This window comes from Triticum aestivum, chromosome 3D (assembly GCF_018294505.1).
Source record: "Triticum aestivum cultivar Chinese Spring chromosome 3D, IWGSC CS RefSeq v2.1, whole genome shotgun sequence".
In the NCBI taxonomy this organism is placed as follows: Eukaryota; Viridiplantae; Streptophyta; class Magnoliopsida; order Poales; family Poaceae; genus Triticum; species Triticum aestivum.
The window spans coordinates 564,758,400-564,779,243 of record NC_057802.1 but is presented as its reverse complement, the minus strand read 5'-3'; the positions used below and the strand labels follow the sequence as shown (position 1 = coordinate 564,779,243).

Genomic DNA, 20,844 nt, shown 5'->3' with positions numbered 1-20,844 from the left:
GCCCAGGCGAAGCCCGACGACTCCCTCGGGTGACGGCAGGGGAGGAGGGGTGGAGGGAGCGGCGCCTAGGGAAACCCTAGGGGCCCTCGGGTCGCCCCGGGGAGGACGACGCGAGGGGAGGGGAGGGGGCCCGGGTCAACTGAATTTACCATAAAAACGTTCCATTTGCCATGGGTAAAATCCAAATGTTCGGGATTTATGTTTACGCTAAAAGTTTTAGGGGTTGTACACAATTATCTTGTGAACAACCACAATGCCTTTCGAAATTATTATTTTTGAAACTTCAAAATTTCAATTTTGTGAGGTTTTGGTAGCACCCAGTCCTAGGCAGGCTGCTCGGTGTGCATGATGGCAGCACGAGTTCATCTTCACGGGACGAGCGAATCCCGGACCGGCTTGCCGTGTGTCAGTGCTTCAAAGATATTTGACCCTCTCCCTCCATTTCCTTTTCCTCTTCCGTCATCCCCTTCCTGCGGTACCTTGTGCTGCCTGCCACTCTCGTTTTTGCTCGTTTGCTCCTCTGGTGTGCAAATCCTCCCCCTCTTTCTCCATTTCTCGGCAGCCATTTCTTGATCCACTCTGTTCCATCCATCCACGCCGCTGCTCCTCGCTCACAAGCCGCATCCCTTTTCCTTTGCAGGGTCGAGCGAAGGAGCGTGTTCATGTCCCAAGAACCGAAGCGCGCGGCAATGGCGGCTGCGCCCGCTAGACCTCGTGCGCCGTCGGCTGCCACTGTCGCCCCGCCCGCCAAGAGGAAGAAGAAGGGCCCGCCAAGTCGTCTCCGAGCGTTGCCGGTCCTTCCGGCCGCGGGCTGGTCCGCCCTCCCGCCGGACCTCGTCCGCCGCGTCGCCGACTGCCTTCTCGCCACCAACGACCTCGACTGCTACATGGACTTCCGCGCCGTCTGCTCCGGCTGGCGCGACGCCACCGACGACCCCAGGAGCGACCCGTCCGACCCCCGCTTCCGCCCGCGGCGTTGGGTCATCCTGCTCGACGAGGGCTTCCAGCTCCAGAGCGACGCCGACGGCGTTGACGGCGGCGGCGAGCTGCTGCTCCTGCTGAATGCCGCCACGGGGCGCTTCATCCGCAAGAGGCTCCCGCTGCTCCGCCGCTACTACGTCGTGGCCACCACCCTGGGCGGCCTCTTCGTCCTGGCGGACAGGAACCCTTCCCACGCCGCCCGCGTCTTCAACCCGCTCACCGGCGTGCTGGTCCGGTTCGCGGCGCCTGTGCCCGCCGAGAAGGAGCTGTCCGCCTTCGTCAAAAGTGACAGCTCCGGCTTCTGGCCCCTGCTCGGCTTGCTCTGCGCCTCATCTCGCAGGCCGTGCGTGGCTGGTCCCGACGATGAAAGTTTCTTCTACGGGGGGTACAAGGCCAAGGAGTACCCTAACTACAATTCCGCACGGATGGCGGTCGCAGGTGGTCTCTACACCAACGACGGCACAACTGGATTCGTTGCAAAATCAGAGGGCTGGTTCCCCAAGATCTGCGATCTGATTCATGTCAATCCTCATCAAGAAGATGTCTGGCGTTTCCTGGTTGAGCTTGGTGGACAGGTGCTGATCGTCGTCAGGCTGCGGGGGCGCGTCAAGGTTTTCAAGTACGACGACGCCGAGCCCGTGCCCGTGGAGAGCGTCGGCAGGCATGCCATCTTCGTCGGTCACCATAGGTGCCTCGCCGTGGACGCCGACAGGTTCCCGTCCGTCGAGGCAGACTGCATCTACTACATTGATCGACGGGGTTTGTCAGCCCACATCTGCATGTACAGCCTCAGGGACGAGAAAGAGGAGAGGGTTTCGGGTGGTGCCGTCGATTTCGTGAAGCCGCACAAGCTGTTCGTCCTCGTCGCCGACCGCCCTTTCACTGTCATCCAGCTTCTCTGCAACTACACCATCAACGCCCGGGATTCTCAGCTGCCGTTGAAAGAAGACGCCGACAACTTTGACAAAAAAGGGTTTTAATTTTCTCTCTAGTCTTCTTTCTGTTAATTTTGGCTCACTCTAGGTTAGATTACCTGTGGTGGAAGGAAGGAACTACTCCCTCAGATTCATATTAATTGTCGCTGATTTAGTGTGGATCGGAGGGAGTACTATTTTGTGGGCTTAACTAGGACCTGATATGAACCCAATGCTCCATCTACTTTGCCTGATGCTGTCTCTGTTTTTGTGCACTTGTTCTTCCATTGTTTGGCTTCGCAATGCAGTCTGGTAATAGCAAAAGTCGGTTCGACATTTTTCCTGTTTCTGAATTTAGCCTTGCAACTGAACCGTTGAATATATGCAGTTCTCTGCAGGATTTGTTTATTTTTCAGTAGCAAATGTAGGCTCTGTTTTTATGCTCCTTTCTGAATCTGGTTCCTGAGATGAGCAGTTGAACATTTGTCGCCTAGCTGGTTGTTCTCCCAAGGTTTTGTTTCTTGTTGGATTTCTCATATCTGATTGCAACTCAACATGATGTTAAGATGTGCATTCCACATGCAAATTTCTTGTGATTGCTGCTTCTAGAGGGGTATTGTAGATTCAGATGTTTTACATGTTTTTGCCAGGCATGTGTACTGATTGTATCATAGTATGAATAATGTTGGTTCGTAATAGGGATGGCAACGGGCCTGGATATTCATGGCTAACTAATACTATCATTCATCCTAGATAGAGATGTTGCTATCCTAGTATTTGGCGTTTCGACACTATTCGTACATTCTCTGGTCTTGCTAAGAAACCCGTTTGACTCTTGGTTAGATTACCTGTGGTGGCACTACTGTTCGTGGACTTAATTAAGACATGATATGAACCCAATGCTCCATCTGTTTTGCCTGATGCTATCATGTGTATATGTGCACTTGTTCTTCCCTTATATCACTTACTAATGTAGCATGGTGCTAGCAAATGAGTCATTGAATATATGCGGTTCTTAGTAACATTAGATCACCTGTGGTGGATGGAATATGTGGGCTTAATTAATTAGGACCTGAGATGAACCCAATTCTCCATCTGTTTTGCCTGGTGCTATCACTGTTTGTGTGCACTTGTTCTTCCATTGTTTCACTTTGCAATGCAGTCTGGTGCTAAGCAAAAGTCGGTTCAGACCTGTTTCCTGTTTCTGAATTTAGCCTGCAACTGAATCGTTGAATATATGTGGTTCTCTGCAGGATTTGTTCATTTTTTAGTAATCCCTCCGTCCCATAATGTAAGACGATTTTTGATAGTGAATGCAGGCTCTGTTTTTCGCTCCTTTCTGAATCTGGTTTTGTAGTTGAACCGTTGAACACTTGTCGTACCAGGTTGTTCTCCGAATGTTTTGTTTCTTGTTGGATTTCTCATATCTGACTGCAGCTCAACATTATGTTAAGATGTGCAGTGGATATGCAAATTCCTTGTGATTGCTGCTTCTAGAGGGGTTTTGTAGATTCAGTACATGCTTCTGCCATGCATGTAGTGCAGTTTCACATATATATTGTGTACTGTTTCGGAGGATAAGCGTGTACTGATTGGATCACACTATGAATAATGTTGGTTCCGATCGAATAGGGATGGCAATGGGCCAGGTTAGTCATGGCTAACTAGTACTCCCTCCGTAAAGAAAATATAAGAGCGTTTAAATCACTATATTAGTGATCTAAATGCTCTTATATTTCTGTACGGAGGTACGGAGGGAGTACCATTCATCCTAGATAGATAGGTTGCTATCCTAGTAGTTGATGTTTTGACACTATTCGTACATTCTCTCTATTCTTGCTAAGAAACCGGTTTGACTCTTGGTTAGATTACCTGTGGTGGCACTACAGTTCGTGGGCTTAACTTAGACCTGACATGAACCCAATGCTCCATCTGTTTTGCCTGATGCTATCATGTGTATGTGTGCACTTGTTCTTCCCTTATGCAGTATTACTTATATACTAATGTAGTATGGTGCTACCAAATGATTCATTGAATATATGCGGTTCTCTGTAAGATTAGTTTAGTTTCTAGTTGCAACTGTATTACTGTAGTCTCAGATTTTTCCACCTTTCTGAATTTGGTTGTGCAGTTGAATGGTCGAGCATTTTACTACCAAATGTAGGCTTTGTTCCTTGTTGGCCTTCTCATATCCTGATAACCTGATACTGGGCGCTACTGCAGAATGGTTTGCTGTGTATGTCCAAATTTCTGACAGTTTACAATTTCTGCTTCTGTAGACTCAGATGTTTTACATTTACATGTTTTTTGCTGGACGATACATGCGCACTGATTTAATCGTAGTATGAACTAATGTTGGTTTGATACCAAATTCATCCTAAGTTGCTAGATAGGAGTAGATTTGAACTGTTTGCTCAATTTTCTTTTTTCAGAATACACATAAGTATGCGTATCGTCGCATTAGAGAAATTGCTCCAACTTTAATCATGTAATTCATAGGGTATATAATCATTTTTATGTCCAGTGCCCTAGATAGATTCTAACTGTTGGCCATCCTAGTGTCGGTGTTGCTTGCTATCTACTGATAGCTGGTTTTTCACTTACAACATATATGTCCGTGCGTTGCAGCAGAAAAAAATAGTGTGAATTAGATGTGCAAGCAAGACCCGGTATGCACACCGAGAAGGAACATTTAGGTTTTGGGTTTTGCTGCGTGTGAAGTAATCAACCCGTTATTTCTCTGTTCATTGATCAAGGGGACTAAATGGTTTTGTTAGGTCATCGCACGCCAGAGAAGGTCCACTAATTATTCAATCTATTTTTCATTCATTCGAGGGGATTTTAAGGTATGGAGCTCCATAATATGGAAGTGAGGCGGGTCTTCTTTTTTTCCATGTACAAGCCACTATAGTACAACTGAGTTAATTCTACTCTGCTATTTTTTTGTTCATTGACCGAGGGGATTTAAGGTGCGAAGTTTCATAAAATGGGAGTAAGATGGGTCTGCTCTTTTGCATGCATCTAGCTCACATAGTCAGGTCTTCTCTTCTCTTTTCCCCGGGTAGCAATCCTAGAGAAATTTAGGATCGTTTTGTAGCTAGTTCACGTAGCAATTCATCCATCTAGCTCATGTAATGGAGTTAATTCTTTTTCTTTAAAGAAATTCATGGTCTTTTTCTAGCTGACACACGTACCAATCCATCCATTCTTCATCCAGCTTAATTCATCCTTCCTTCATTCAGCTTACTACGTTTAGTTTTGCACACGTATGTAAATTGGTATGACTGTATGTGCAGGAGCAATGTGAGACTATTTAAAATATTTTTTTCTTATTTCCTAGGCAGTTGGGCCAGCTAAGTTGTGTGGGCTGTGAAAGGCCCAGGTACCGAAACGACATGTGTTTGTAAGGCGCGAGTAAAATTCCAAGAAAAAACCAGGTTAAATGATTGAACTCATGACCTCAAAGACCCCGATCGACTTCCTAAAAAAGAAGTGTTGCTGCCCACTTGGACAAACATGTCTTAACCAATGGCCATCACAAATATTTAAGTACATATTGCAGCATCATATTCGAGACCTTTTTTTATCTTTTCAAAAAAAAAACGAATTGCCAAATATTCTTGGAAACATGAACAATTTTTGAAAACCCAAACAGTTTAAAAAAATGTCAACAGTCTTTTCAAAATTCCGTGCATTTTTTTGAAAAACACAAACACAATTTGAAACGGAACATTTGTAAAAATTCACAAACATCACTTGAAAACATGACCATTTTAAAAAAATTTGAACAATTTTTGAAATGAGAACATGTTTTCATGATTCAGCACAATTTCAGAAATGTGTATTTTTTAAACACGCACATTATTTGAATTGTGGACATTTCACTAAAACAAGAATATTTCACAAATTTTGAGCACTTTTAAAATTTCAAAAATTGTTCAAATTTTGTTAAAATGGTCATGTTTTCAAGTGATGTTAGTGAATTTTTACAAATGTTCCGTTTCAAATTGTGTTTGTGTTTTTCAAAAAAATGCACGGAATTTTGAAAAGACTGTTGACATTTTTTTAAACACGCACATTATTTGAATTGTGGACATTTCACTAAAACAAGAATATTTCACAAATTTTGAGCACTTTTAAAATGTAATTATCTATCTAAAAATCTTGAACAATTTTGGAAAACGCAATTTTTTTGAAAAAATGGTAATTTTTTGAACTTCCGAATATTTTTTTCAAAACACCAACAATTTTGGAATTCTTAAGATTTTGCCAAAATTATAAAAAATGAAAGTATGAACATTTTTTAATTTAATAAAAATATAAAAGAAAAATAGTATTGAAATTCAAAAAATTAAAAACAAACGAGAAATATTAAGAGAAGTGGATAGAGAAAGAAAAATAGAAACAGAACACACGAAGAAACTAAAATGGGCCGGGACATTCTGGGCGCCCTGTGTGAAGCTCCGACTATTTGCCGCTTCATGCGGAAAATAGGGTGTTCCTAGTGCGCGGGCTGGAAATTAGGGGGACTGGCTTCGTTGGGTCACATCGTGCGCAGCTCACGTTGAAATTCTGGACAAAGTAATTTTCCTGAAGCAACTAGTTAACAATCACTCCTTCGGGAGCCTCTCAATGATCACTTGGGGGAACGTCCCACTTGGGGTGGGCTAAGAGCGCGCCACTTGGCGCATTCCCAGCCCCCGCCACGTGTCGCCTTTTGGGCTTTCCTTCGGATTTTGTGTTTTTTTTTCTCACGCGTTTTCGGTTTTTTAGACGATTTTTTTGGATTTTTTCTGCTTTTTGGTTTTCCACTTGTCTTTTCTAGCTTTTGGACAATTTTTTTTCATTATTTTGCGAGAAAAAACTCTTGTCTTTCTTTTGCTTGCGCAAGAAGCACGGTTTTGCTTTCGCGAGAGGCGCCTCTCCGAAATGGAAAAAAATGTGTTTTCCTTTCTTTTCCATGAGAGGCATGGTTTTGCTTTCGCGCGAGGCACGACTGTGCCTCTCGGAAAGGAAAAAAACACGTTCTTTTTTGCTTCCGCGAGAGGCACGCTTTTCCTTCCGCGAGAGGCATGATTTTGCTTCCGCTAGAGGCACGATCGTGATTCTCTGACGAAAAATACGCGTTTTCTTTTATTTTTTTCCTTCAGTGAGATGCGCAGTTTTGCTTCCACAAGACAAGAGGCACGGTTTTGATTCTCGTGCCTCTCGAAAACGAAAAAAACGTTTTTTTCTTTCGCGACAGACATGATTTTTTGGTCTGATTTTTATTCTGTTTTTTTCGTGAAAAAAAGTTCGTCAAAACCTATCAACATGGATTCTAGTTTTGAAGATCTCGACGTGAGTATTTCAAGGGTGAAAACGGTTTGAGATTTGGACGCACGGTTTAAGAGATAAACCGTTTTGAATGAACGAATCTATAAATTAAGGGAAAACTCGCAGGTTGCGATAAGTGGCGCACATGCAGCGCACCACTTGTCGCAACTTGGGGAGGGTGAGGTGATCTTTGGAAGGAGTACTTCTCAATTAGTGATTTCGTAATTTTTCTTTTCTAGCAAACAGACGAATAAAAAATTAATACCACGTTGATAAAAGAAATTCTACGGTGAGCGGATTTAAAAAATCAAAGGAACTCACCTTTTTTTTTGCAAGAAAAACTTTCAATCTATTCATCTTCAACCATGGTAGTACAACGAACATTAGAAATAATAAAAATTACATCCAGATCCGTAGACCACCTAGCGACGACTACAAGCACTGAAGTGAGCCGAAGGCGCTCCGCTGTCATCGCCCCCTCCCTCGTCGGAGCCGGGCAAATGTTATTGTAGTAGACAGTCGGAAAGTCGTCGTGCTAAGGTCCCATAGAACCAAAGCACCAGAACAACAACCGCCGCAGATGAAGAGTGTAGATAAAAAGGATCCAACTTAAAGACACACGAACGAAGACGAACAACCAACAGATCCGAGCAAATCCACCAAAGACAGATCCGCCGGAGACACACCTCCACACGTCCACCGATGATGATAGACGCATCACCGGAACGGGGGCTAGGCGGAGAGACCTTTATTCCATCTTCAGAGAGCCGCCGCCGTCTCGCCATTCTGAGTAGGACACAAACCCTAACAAATCTCAAAAAAGATCTAAAAACGGAGCCCTCCCACCGGCAAGGGCCGAGATCCACTCCGTCTCCATGGCCTAAGGCCACCGGAGACGGGACGGACCGGCGCCAGCGCCGGCGGGAGGCAGAGAACCCTAGATCTTGGAGGCGGCGGGTGGCTGAGAGGTGATTTATATTACTCAAAGGAACACACCTTACTTTATTAGTAGGTAGGTATATATATATAGATGTAGTAATGCAAGGTTAGAAAAAAATCATAGCCGCAAAATAGACATCACAGTTTGCGTGACATTATTCACGCAGAGCAAGTAAGCATTTTGACCTTTATGTAAGCAGTTTTGTAGTCTCTGTTTTTAGAACAGTACTGGGAGCGCCATGGCTTATACTCGAACATGCTGATAAAATCTACGGCGATGCTTCTCTTGGTACTCGTATATGAGGTAGTAATAGGAATATTAGCCACTGGATCTTAACAATCTAACGGCTTATATTAGCTGGAAAACCTCCGAGGTCCCAGCCAATCAGCTCGGTTGCCGTATACCAGCACCATACACCATAGGCTAAGCACACCCATTATGTGTGACAAGTTCGTTGGAGAACTCTCAAGGTTCGCATGAACAGCTGATATACTTGAAGGCAGACAGAAACAGATTGCTCAGGTAATCCACACCTGGTGTACAAAACCAAATTTCTGCTTGTAAAAAACCCTCTGTGATGGACTCTCTTACAGTCTTATGCTAATCCTCTCATGTAAAAATGTTCACAGTAAAACTAAAGGAACGTTGATCCGTGATTTTGCTGTGTAATTAACTAACCACAATGTACAGCCCCTCTCTATTCTTGTACCGAATGACCTCAGGTTCAGGTCCGCCCCTCAATGATGTGCCTGTCGCGTGTACTCTACCAAATCGAACAAGACGACAATGGCAAAAACAGAGCAGATGTCATATCATCATGATCATATGCCACTAGCCAGCGCCGAGCTGCCAACGAATCCACCATTTTCCCGGTGCTCCTCCATCTCGACGGCCCTCAGGTCCGGGTGGCCGTACCTGGCGGCGGCGACGGCGTAGCAGCCGAGGGCGTAGGCGAACACGAGGAAGACGTAGGCGAAGAGCTGGAAGTCGGCGAGCTGCTCCGCGCGCTCCCCGGCGGCGTGCCCGTGGCAATCGATGTCCCCGCCGGCGTCGCGGTGGCACCCCTCGGGGAGCATCGGCCCGTAGAGCGTGAACGCCGTCTGGTAGAACCACAGGCCCTGCAGGGTGATGAGCAGGCCGCTGGCGAGGTCGGCGGGGAAGCTCGCCGGGAGGAGCGCGCCGAGGACGGCGGAGGCGACGCAGAGCCCGACGAGCACCACCAGGAGGTAGTGGTAGTACCCCTCCAGCCCCTGGTGCGTGGTCGAGTGGAAGTAGAAGAGCAGCAGCTCTGCCGTGTAGGCCGTCGCCGCCAGCAGGCACAGCGCACCCTCCGTCAGGGGCAGGTACCTGCGTGCCATTGAAAGCCCAAGTTAGCTCACTGTGCTGTGTACTTTTCCAATGAGATATAGTACATCTATTTTTGTTATAGCAAGAGATGGCTGCATGGGCAAGGTGAAACACAACGGCAATATGATTGCAAGGCAAAAGGTTTGCACAGAAACTCCACTGAGAATGATCACAAAATGACAGAGATGGCCTCTGGCCCCCACCCCCGACTCCTAGGAAATTAGTAGAAGTACAGACACGAAACTTCTCCATGGAATATGATTCATCTTTCTTTCTGTCAAGCTAAAGCATGATGAGCTAATTGAGTTGATAAGCTTTAGCTACGTTCATCTGAATGCTGATTTGGACTTTGTCCTGAAAGCAATGGCCACTCACGGGAAGAAGAATCTTCCGTTTCAAATAAAAAAAGAGCACTCACAGCTCACAAGAAGAACCTCCATTTGAATATTCGTGGTAAGCTTCTGCTGACTCCTCCACCGGGGTCATGCTTTCTAGAACAGGTGAGCCTAGATTATACAGAAGTAAACAAAGCCTATGAACACCCCTGAATTTTGCAAGCAAAATTTTGCCAAATGAATCTACTAACATACCAGCTGCGCTAGCCAACTTGGACACTAGCTCGTGACCACATGGCCTAGCCTGGACCAGAGTAGCCAATCCTTCTCCCTCTGGTCCGTCCTGTCCTGTCCTTGGAACATTCAAGATGCGACACCAAGGAAGTCAAAACATCAACCAACTAACCCAACAACCATCTCACCTCTTATCCTTTTCCAGATCCGCAAATTAATAAGAAACCGATCGATCGATTGATCTTCTTTCCGAAAACCACATTCGAGAATGTTTTTTTTTTTTTAAATTGTGATCCTCTTGCTTCAGACGGTCGAGTGAAAAGAGAAGGAGATGAATAAAATTCCGAGGAAAAATGGATGGATGAATCTGGGATCATGTGAACGGGATAATGGATGGATGGGTGGATGGTGAGCTGACCTGGTGTTTTCGGAGAGGAGGGCGAGGGCGCCGACGAGGAAGAACATGAGCAGCATGCCGCCGTGCTCGAGGTCGTTGAGGTGCGCCGGGTTGACCCCGCCGCCGGGCGCGAATATGTGGAGGTGGGTGGAGTAGAGCACCTCCACGCACATGTCCAGGAAGGCGCCCCCGGCGATGACGTAGAGCTCCAGGTGCCGCAGCGCCCCGCCGCCCGCGCCCACCGGGTTCCAGACGCGGAGGCGGAACCCGGCCGGGTCCATGGCGAAGCGCGCCACGGCCGCCCAGACGTGCCACGCGCCCACCGCCAGGAACAGCGTCCCCGGCAGCACGTGCCCCTTGAACGACCCCATCACCGCCGCTGTTCAAACTTGCTCGGATCTGCGCGCGGAATCACCCGGCGCGCGGCCCGCCGCCGGCGTTGACTTCTGTGACCGGCGCCCTTTAGCCCGCGCCTGCTCGTGGTCCTAGCACGCCGCCCGCCTGAAACAACGGATCAGCGACGACTCGGTTATAGCCGCGTCGTCCGCTGGCGACATGCACGCCGCGTCTCGCTGGCCAGAGTAAAAAACCGAAAGCAAATCTCGACGAGGCCCGCCGACGAAGGAGAAGACGACCGACGGAACCTCGGGACGAGGAACGGCGGCACGTACCTGGCAAGGACGATGATTGGTGGATGATGGCGTGGGGGGAATCAAAATCCCGGGGAGGAGAAGCGTAAAGCGGCCAGATCTTTTTGCTGCTCGGAAAGCGCCTTTTCCTTGCCTCCTTTTCTTGCGTCTGCAAAGCGCGGCGGCGCGGATATCAGCACCGTTCCGTTCGTGTGTACGAAGAGATAGAGAGAGGGAGAGAGAGTGGAGGGAGGGAGGGAGGAGGAGAAGGGGAGGCGTTGGGGTTGGTGCGTGATGCCGATGGATGGATCGGTGCTGCGGGCGGTCTGCTCCTCTGTTCTGCTGTGCTCCTCTGTTCTATGCCAAGCGGTGCGGTGCAGTCAATGCGGTGCGCCACCTCGGGAGGTCGGTCCTGTCCTGTCCAAAACTTTGAGTTTAGAAAAGCTCGGTTCCGCACATGCAACCGTGATAGGAATGGTTAGCAAAATTCTGTATACGATAACAACATCAGGGTGGATAAAATGGCATTTCTTCAAAAAAGTCAGAATGTCAGGTGGTCCCTGCCGCCTCCTTTCATTAGTTCAGACTTTTGAATGATTTAGCTGGAGCATCAATTCAGTATAGTATCAGAGTGAGGTCTTGAGTTCAAGACTCTACCCGTAGTATTAAATAAAACGATCATGCGGCCTACATCGATCCCATGTCTAAGTACTAAAATAGTCTGTAGTGAGTCATGGAGGAAAAGAAATACTATAAGACGTTTTGCAAGGTTGTTTAGTACGAAAAAATATGTTATATTATGAAACGAAGAAAGTAGCTCGCAACACAATTCAACTGCATCAATAGTTTATGTTCTCCACTCTTAAGTGCATCTTCAAGATTAACACAAGCCGCCAACAAACTATTGACATCCAAAGAATCATAGCATACGTGAAGTAAGCAAAAACAAAATTCATTTTTTATACACATCGTATTGTTCAAATCCCGTGTTAAGTGAAACTATAGCTTGATGAACAATATGCAGAAAATAATACCCATTCCCTCTCGAAACCATGATTCTTCCTCGGCGATGGCCTGGTTTTTAAGCAGTGTACGTCAAAACTTTTGTGAAACATTTCAATTTACAACGGCGATGGCCTGGTTTTTACGCAGTGTACGTCAAAACTTTTGTGAAACATTATCAATTTACAACGGCGATGACCTGGTTTCTAAGCAGTGTATGTCAAAACTTTTGTGAAACATTCTTAAATTTTTACCACAACCTATACATGCCATATGAGGACACCATGCCAAGTTTCATGCTTTTCATTTGCATGCTTCAGAATTAAAAAAAACTCCACCAAACTTCATGTTCGGGGTCGTGTCTTGGCATTCTCACATTTGAAATTCTTTATTTTTTCTTGGATAAGGCCTATAAATGGACTCAAGAACACAAATAAGATTTTTCAACACAATTTTGCCAACTTTTTAATGCACTTGCAGTTTATATCTTAATTATATCCGCTAAATGCATTCAATGACTTAATTATAGCAAACAGACACAGAAAGATGCCAATTTCTTACATGGATCATGTAATGGTGTATCATACGTGTAGAAGAGGCAAACCGATGCAGCAGCAGTCGCATCATCTTTAAAGATGACCCATTCTCTATGAAAACCATGATTCTTCCCGATAGATTTTCTCGTTTCTAAGGTGTGCGTGTCCCAATTTTTGTAAAACTTTCTCAAATTTTGACCACAACCTCTAATGTCATTTGAAGGAACCATTGTCAAGTTTCATGCTTTTTGGACTTCTTGGATAATGCCTAAACAGATATGACTTCTCAACATAAAGTTGCAAACTTTTTTATGCACTTGGCGTACAAATTTGAATAATATTCATTAATGCTTATAAATGCACCTAATTAATAAATATAGCAAACCGTGCCTGAAAGATGCCAATTTTTGACGTGGATCATGTAATGATGAATTGAGTGTATGAAAGATTTCAAGGCCAATTAATGAAATAGAGGTCGCATCGCCTTTAAACCTGACCCAACCGCTCTCGAAACCATGATTCTTCCTCGAAGATGGTCGAGTTTGCAAGAACTGTAAATCATAATTTTTTGTGAAACTTTCTCAAAATTTTACCATAAACTTTACGATTTTTGAACTTTGTTTGCATTTTTAAATTAAAAACCAACAAACTCAATGTTTGGGGTTGTGTCTTGAATCCTCATGTTTGAAATTCTTTCCGTTTTATTGGAAATTTCTAAACATGGACTCAAGAACATAAATATGATTTTCCCACATATTTTTCTCAACTTTTTCATGCACTTGTAGTATTAGAATTATATTCACCAAATGCTTATAAATGCACTTAATGGCTTAAATATGGCAAACTGACATTGAAAGATGAATTTTTTGACATGGATCATTTTACGATGTATCTCAAGTGCAGAAAAAAATCAAGGCCAATGAATGAAGCAACGATCACATCACCTTCAAACCTTACCCGTTCCCTCTCGAAAACATGATTCTTCCTTGGAGATGATCCGGTTTCTAAGTAGTGTACGCCACAAATTTTGCAAAACCGTCCCAAAATTTTAACACAACTTCCTAGGCATCATATGTGGGCACCATGCCAAGCTTCATGATTTTTGCACTTTGTTTGCATTTTTTGCAATTAAAAAACCAACAAACTTAATATTCGGGGTCGTGTACCCTCATGATTGAAATTCATTTCGATTTCTTGGATAAGCCCTAAACATGGACTCCAGAACAAAAATATGAATTTTCAACACAATTTTGTCAAAAAAATTCATGCACTAACAACTCAAAATGTTATTTCAATAACTAAATACCTAGAAATGCATTTAATGACTTAAATATAGCATACCGTCTACGAAAGCCGCCAAATTTTGACATAGATCACCTAGTGGTGTATTTTAAGTGTACACAATGTTTTAAAGAACATTTGAATGAAGTTTGGTCTTGAAAATCCAAATGAACACATGCATTTTAGTGATTTTTAATTGTTTGCCGAGGGTCTTATGAAAACACTTGGCAAATACATGTTTACCATGGGTCTTATGAATGACACTCGGCAAAGACCCTGCTTTTGCCGAGAGTTTTCTGTTTCCAGATTACCCATTTTGTGATGAGTGTTTCGTGTCTAGGTATTCGACAAATGCCTTGTTTGCCAAGTACCCCATAAAAAAACACTCGGCAAACATTCCGACACTCGGCAAGATGTGCTTTCCTCGTTGTGAGTCCTCTAGCTTAGAATGGAGATCTTTTTGATGTTTATGTTTTCAGGCATACAACTGAGTTTTCCTTCAAATCTTATATTCAAGAATCATTGTAATATACCACATAAATATAAATTTAATTACAAATATGAAAATGAAATAATAATTTTATTCTTGCCTGTAAGAGATATTTCCAACACCTCGGTCTCTAGGGCATATATAAAATAATGTTCTTTGAAATAAATTAATAACTTTATTATTTTCTTTAGGGCATATCATGGAGCCGCTTCGGCTCCTATACACCCCAGCACACACTCTCGCGTGTATGCACCAGGTAACATAGAAAACGGACCAGCTCCCTCCTCGAAGCGGTCCTCCACGCAACATCCCTGGCTGTCAACGATCCGCTCCTCATAGTTGAGCAGCGCCGACCTACGCGTGGATCCTCGCCGGAGAAGGAAGCCCGGCCAGAACGCGAGGAGGCTCGCCGCCTACAAGTCGGAGACATAATCGACTTGCCCGCGTGTGTCGCACGCCATTTCTTCAACTTTCCTATCTAGTTGAGTTGGGCGCATTCATCTTCTGTTTTTGGAAAGCGCTACGGCCTTATTCCTCAGATAATTGAAATATCGTTTACAAGGTGAGTTTGGTGCATTGCTCTTTGTTCTATCTCAATGACTAACACTGCTCTGATGGAACTTGGATGATGTTTTATGTGGCGCTGTGGCGGCTACTTTATAGTGAACTTTGACCTTCGCCTAATGGAAATTCAGGAGATACCATTTCATAGAACCTTTTTGTTCATGTTTCATTTGCTCCTCTGTTTTGCGCATATGTTTTCTCAAAATTCAGACATTTTTATATTCTCTTGCTTTCGTTTGCTCCTAATTTCAGTTTCTGTAAGGTTCAAAATATTTGTTGTTTTCTTTTCAAGAGTACGCAAAACGCATATCATATTTTTATAAAAGATAGAGAGTTATGGTTACAAGAAGTCGTTAATGGCAAACATCCAAGACGGCACACCAACACCGACACACGCACCCAGCTTACTCAATCACAAAAGGATCTAAACCACCTACTCCGAACCCTGCAAGCTTTCACTCTTTAATCTCATCCAGCACCAAGTCCATCAGTTGCAGGAGCGTTCTTTGTTGCTGTGGTTTGTTGAAATCCTCTGGCATTCCTTTGCTTCCAAAGTGACCACGCAGTTTTGATAATGAAGGAGTTGAACCCACGCAAGATCTTCCCCAAGAACTTCTCCCTCTGTTTCATCCACCACTCTTTGAATGTCCGAGCAATAGTCGGTGGCTCAATGTTCAATTGTACTAATGCCTCACAGCTCCGGTACCACACCTCCTAGTAGCATAGACGCAGTTCGCAAGGATGTAATCAACGTTGTCTTCCTTTTGAAGGCATGTGAATGTGAAGCAAGCCGAGGGCTCATCTTCTTTTTAGAAAAGGAGGAAGACCCCCGGCTTCTGTATCTGGACAATGCATGCATTCACTTTATTAATTGTTCACACAAAACCTTACAAAGTAATACAATAGTAAAACTAAAGTCACCGTCTAGGCAACATCTGTCGCTACTCCTATCCAATTGATGAAAGGATGCTGATAGTCTGAGCCTAATACCAAACAGACCTCGCAGCCAGACTAAACATCTAAGACCTGAGGTCCCATCCAGGACGCCTGCCGGGTATGGGGCACCCACCGGTCTGGCGCACTCCTCAATCAGGACGCCTGCCGGGTGTGAGGCCGCCGCCACCACCTGCCACCAATCCATCTTCAGAGCAGTACTGTTGCATCTACCTTGCCCGGTCTAACTGCCGTCGACGCCACCACGACGCCCGACCGCGTCACCCTCCTGCGCGAGTCCATCTCCGTGCATCGGAAGCCACCACAGCGCCATGCCGCCGAGACGCTCCGCCATCAATGACTGAGATGATGCACCGCTCCACCAAAGAAACCGTCCTCTGCTCCCTCGATCACGTGTGTACCTCCTAGAATGACGTCACCAAGGGAAGAACGACACCAGAGCGCCGCCGTCATCCGATCATCCGATCTAGGGTTTCCCCCAGAGGTAGCAGAGAGTGGTCTTGAACTTCTCCACGGCAATGCCTTCAAGAAGGGAACGATGCAGATAGCGCCGCCACCGCCGGCCTTCAGTAGCCGAAAGTTTTCACCCAGATCTCTTCGAAGGAATCCAACTCCCGTGCACGGCCGCCGCCGCCACCAGGTTGAGCACACGCTGCCATCGGCACCTCCACGATGCCCAGAGGCCGCGAGACTCGCCGTCACCATGCCTGACAGGCAGCCACGACCAGGCCCGGGCACCACCCAGATCCAATCTAGGGTCAAGAGCCCTAGGCCACAGCCGCTGTCTAGGCGGCACCACGAGACGGGGACAGGCCCTCCAACCTGCCACAAAGCGAGCCGCCGCTGGAGCTTCGAAGCACCGCGTCATCAAGCCCCCCGAAAATGACTAAGCCGCCACAAGGAAGAAGGGAAGCTGCGCCAGGGGAGAAGCCCCGCCGCCGCCAGCACTGCCTGGGCTTTGCCCAGCGGTGGCTCTCGGCGGCGGCGAGGGGGAGGGGAGGATGGAGGAAGGCCGGCGGCGGGGGCGGCTAGGGTTCCCCGTGTTGCCTCGGAGAGGGAGGCGGGGGACGGGCCGAGGGCTCATCTTGCAAGCCATGCCGTGCGCGCCGATCACTTGTCCAGAGACGGTATGGACAAGTGTTAGACTCGAACAGCAACGACGGTGAGCTGCAACCTGGCTATTAAAAACATACACCAACCATGCCACAGCCTCCAATTCGGTCGTTTACGGTTCCCCTAATTTTGCAACGCCGCGCATGGCCGCGCGCATGCAGTATATATACAACACGGGAATCCTCCCCCCGACTTCTCCCCGCCTCAAATCCATCTCCGGCGTTCAGCTCCCTCGCTCCTCGCCGTGTCGCGCCATGGGTTGCGGCACCTCCAAGGAAGCCGTGCTCAGCAGCGACGGCAGCGGCAGGTGCAGCCGCAGGTTCCGGCGGAAGTCCAGCGTCGTCGCCACCGCCGCTCACCAGCCGGTCGCCACCAAGGACAATGGCGACGACGTCAAGGTCCACAGGTCGGCGTCGGCGAAGGAGAAGGCCTCCAAGGAGCGGGGCGGCAAGGCCGGTTTGGCGGCGCTCGTCGTCAAGGACGGCGACGAGGCTGCGTCCACCGTGATCGGCGCCAAGGTCGTCGGGGAGAAGAAAGAGGGGGAGAGCAAGAAGGACGGTAAGAAGGGAGCAGTCGCCGTTCCCGACGACAAGGGGAAGGGGACGGCGACCGAGGAGGCTGCCGGGCCGAAGAAAGACGAGGGCGTCAGGGACAAGGAGGTTGTCGCCGATCGGGACGACGGTGTGGCATCGACCAGCGAGAGCGTCATCGTCGTCGAGGAGATGAGGAATGGCCAGCCTGTCGAGGTGTCGATCGCGCCTACCGTCGAGGCGGGAAGAGACCGTCGGCGGGGCGAAGATCAGGAAGGATGGTCGGCCGAGGCGATTGAAGACGAAGCGGCGTCGTCGAACGAGAAGGACATCGAGGAGATCAACGTGGAGGATGACGCTAGTGTCGGCTTCGCGGATGCCCCCGTGGGGGGGACGGGGGTAGTCACCATGGAGGATGCCAGTATCATCCCAGCCGATGCTCCGGCGATAGAGAAAGACGAGATTGACACGTTCGTGCCTGCTCCGGTGGCCAACGAGGATGCCGGTGCCACCTTCCTGGCTGCCCCGGTGGCCGGTGATGATGGCAGTGCCTCCTTCGTTGCTGCGCCGGCGGCCAAGGAGGACGAACTTGTATCCATCGCGTCTGCTCCGTTGGCGGGGGAGATTGAGGGTATCACCATGGCGGCTGCTCCGGTCGCCGACGAGGTTGATGTTGCCACCTTCCCGGCCGCTCCGGTGGCCAAGGAGCAGGAAAGTGAAACTGCCGCCTTGGTGGATGCTCCGGTCGCCGAGGAGGTTAACGTTGCCACCTTCCCATCCGCTCCGGTGGCCAAGGAGCAGGAAACTGAAACTGCCGCCCTCGTGGCTGCTCCGGTCGCCGAGGAGGTTGACGTTGCCTCCTTCCCGGCCGCTCCGGTGACCAAGCAGCAGGAAAGTGAAACTGCCGCCTTGGTGGATGCCCCGGTGGCCAAAGATGAACAAAGTGTACCTGTCGCCTTGGTGGATGCCCTGGTTGCCAAGGCAGATGGAAGTGCAACCACCGTCGAGGCTGCGCCGGTGGTCACGCGGGAGAAGCAAGAAGATGCCGTCACCGTAGACGCCCCTGTCCCGACGACGGCCAACGAGGTCGAAACTGCCACCAGAGCGTCTGCTCCTGCAACCAACGTGGACGAAAGCGCCGCATTCCCGACCAAGCCGGTGCCGGAGGTGGAGGTGCCAGAGGCGGCAGAGCAACCCACGCCTTCCTTGAACAACGACGATCTGAGAAACGAGCCAGAGCTGCCGAAGCCTACTGTCGTCAAAGAGGCCGCAGTCGAATCCAATGATAAGACCGAGCAAACTAAGGAGGCAACGACGACGGAGGAGGAGGTGGTCACCGTCGAGGAGGTCGATGTCGTGCCGCAAGAGGCCGAGAGCGTCTCCCGGGTGCCAGAACAGGAGGAGACATCCGCGGCCACCTTGAGAGACGATGATGGTAGATTAAATCTCTTCATTTGCTAGCCATGTCATTGCACATTTGCATGTTCAGGATTTCTTTGTTTTTTTTATGTTTCTTCTCACATTTTATAACATTTCGATTTGATCTGTGGTTACCGTTTGCAGGGGAATCGGACGAAAAAAAAACCACTGATGTGAAGGAGGCCGCAATAAGCACAGAGGAAAAGGGAGGGGAGGATCAGCTGACCGTCGAGGAAGAGAAGAAGGACGGCGAAGAACAAGAACCAGCCGTCGCTCCGGTCGAGTCATCGTCTAGTTGAAATTGAGATGTGAGATCGTGCATGCCAACTCGGATGTATTGGTGCGTGTATGAACCACTCAATGTACAGTTTGCTCTCTTCCTTTTTTTTCAGCCAAAAGGATCCTTCCCCAATGTAAAAAGCTTTGCGTATCGACGCATTCGTAGAAACAAATTATGCACACGCGGGAATGTTTGGCTAGATCTACATCCAACAAGAATTAAGCTAGGTACCATCACATGCTTTTGGGTATGTGTTTCCCTGTATGGTGGGGCGACCAGTGTTTCCTCTGCGCCGCCACCATCCCCAACCCCCTCTTCGTTGCCGCCACCAGAGGCAGCCGCCGGGCAAGCCCGCCCGTTCGTCGAGGAGTGTGCCGGTGAGGCCTCGAATGCTTCGTCACTCGAGCGGAGAGCCTTTGGTGCGGCCTTGGGTGGTGGGGTACCAAGGGCGGCCGCGGTTGTTGGCCGAAGTTCTCAGCCACATGGGCAGTGAGGCATCGATGCAAGAGGTTTGTAGCCCGGGGGTTGCAGCGTCGGCCCCGGTTGCTTGGATCTGAGCTCGGCGCCCTCCCTCCGCCTCTAGTCCCTTCCCCACCGAATCCAGCTGTCCAAAGTTAGAGGGCTTGGGTTGGTTAGAGATCTCGAAAGATTCCTGAGGGGAATAGTAGTGCCACGGGGTGGCAAGGACCTAGATCCCCTCGTCCTAGGGCTAGCCTGCGGGAGGTCGGAGACACGAGTGCCATGATATGAACAGGATATGTTAGGCTGGGAGTCTATGGTGTGGGTAAAGTGTACAACCTTCACATAGTGTGTGTTAAACCTATCGGAACAGCCGCGTCGACGGTCATGGACAACATTCGGGATTAAGCCACTAACCTGTCCTTAACTTACTAGATTATAGTTGAGTAGAGCATGGTTTAATGTTAAGCAACATATTTAAGTTATGATTTAAGATGAAATGTGTGGCCACTTCGGATTATGATAACTTTAATATAAGGCACTTATGTGAAGGAGTAAGAGGATATGATGCAGAGTTTTGACCACTCAGATCAGGTCAACTTTAGTTTAGTAATTGTCAAGTCTGGAAAATGATTGATTTTGGTCGGTACAGTCGTACCATTGTGGCAATAAGTAGATTTGCGTTGGCCTGAGAAAGGCACAATATTGTTCGGACTGCATGGGAGACGTGGTCTCGGTGAGTTAGGTGTTTTTACTTTCTAGTATTGTCGTAAGTTTATTCGTGTTTTTGTCAGGATAATATTGTTGTTGTTGCTTAAACTTTGCTATTGCTTTGTTACTTGTTGGTTTGATTGCTATATAATCAGCTGTCTTGCAAGTACATTCAAAGTATTTACCTGGCCTTGCACGTGGCCAGATTCTAGAAAAGATGAATAAGATAGATGGTCGCCCCAGCCAGTCCTGTGAGTTGTGAAGCCCAGCCAAGCTGTCAACCTAGTCTTCCACTGTCATTTATTTCTTCCACTACTGAATGACTCTGCTATGGAGTTATACGGGATAGACCCCATTGTAATTGGGCTATATACCCCGTATTATCAGTAAAGCTTTGTCTGGAACTGTGTAC

At 47.7% G+C, this 20,844-nt stretch overlaps 3 protein-coding genes across 5 annotated transcripts; 2 read left to right on the top strand and 1 right to left on the bottom strand.

Moving 5' to 3' along the window:
• Positions 1-416: 416 nt before the first annotated feature.
• Positions 417-2,220, top strand: LOC123075476 (uncharacterized). Its single transcript, XM_044498071.1, has 2 exons — positions 417-523; positions 641-2,220. The coding sequence occupies exon 2, from the start codon at positions 663-665 to the stop codon at positions 1,959-1,961; it is 1,299 nt and encodes a 432-aa protein (XP_044354006.1). The 5' UTR covers positions 417-523; positions 641-662; the 3' UTR covers positions 1,962-2,220.
• Positions 2,221-8,622: 6,402 nt separating this feature from the next.
• Positions 8,623-11,480, bottom strand: LOC123080524 (transmembrane protein 45A). 3 transcript variants are annotated; one of them, XM_044503452.1, is made up of 5 exons: positions 11,136-11,480; positions 10,486-10,965; positions 10,089-10,186; positions 9,917-10,004; positions 8,623-9,498 (listed from the first exon to the last, which is right to left on the bottom strand). In XM_044503452.1, the coding sequence occupies exons 2-5, from the start codon at positions 10,833-10,835 to the stop codon at positions 8,973-8,975; spliced, it is 1,062 nt and encodes a 353-aa protein (XP_044359387.1). In that variant the 5' UTR covers positions 10,836-10,965; positions 11,136-11,480; the 3' UTR covers positions 8,623-8,972. The 3 variants fall into 3 exon arrangements, with proteins under 3 accessions (XP_044359387.1, XP_044359388.1, XP_044359389.1); XM_044503453.1 differs by having other exon boundaries at positions 9,917-9,989; XM_044503454.1 differs by lacking the exons at positions 9,917-10,004; positions 10,089-10,186 and having other exon boundaries at positions 11,136-11,473.
• A 5,754-nt stretch (positions 11,481-17,234) lies between these two features.
• LOC123075475 (calphotin) lies at positions 17,235-19,441 on the top strand. The gene is made up of 2 exons (XM_044498070.1): positions 17,235-18,998; positions 19,127-19,441. The coding sequence occupies exons 1-2, from the start codon at positions 17,288-17,290 to the stop codon at positions 19,279-19,281; spliced, it is 1,866 nt and encodes a 621-aa protein (XP_044354005.1). The 5' UTR covers positions 17,235-17,287; the 3' UTR covers positions 19,282-19,441.
• The last annotated feature ends 1,403 nt before the right edge of the window (positions 19,442-20,844 follow it).

Excerpts from the sequence above, each read along its gene's own strand:
- LOC123075476 (XM_044498071.1), top strand. The coding sequence starts at position 663 with ATGTCCCAAGAACCGAAGCGCGCGGCAATGGCGGCTGCGCCCGCTAGA.
- LOC123080524 (XM_044503452.1), bottom strand. The coding sequence starts at position 10,835 with ATGGGGTCGTTCAAGGGGCACGTGCTGCCGGGGACGCTGTTCCTGGCG. Across the intron at positions 10,187-10,485 it reads CTCCTCTCCGAAAACACCAG|GACAGGACAGGACGGACCAG; the intron begins GTCAGCTCACCA and ends GAATGTTCCAAG. Across the intron at positions 10,005-10,088 it reads CAAGTTGGCTAGCGCAGCTG|GCTCACCTGTTCTAGAAAGC; the intron begins GTATGTTAGTAG and ends TGTATAATCTAG.
- LOC123075475 (XM_044498070.1), top strand. The coding sequence starts at position 17,288 with ATGGGTTGCGGCACCTCCAAGGAAGCCGTGCTCAGCAGCGACGGCAGC. Across the intron at positions 18,999-19,126 it reads CACCTTGAGAGACGATGATG|GGGAATCGGACGAAAAAAAA; the intron begins GTAGATTAAATC and ends TACCGTTTGCAG.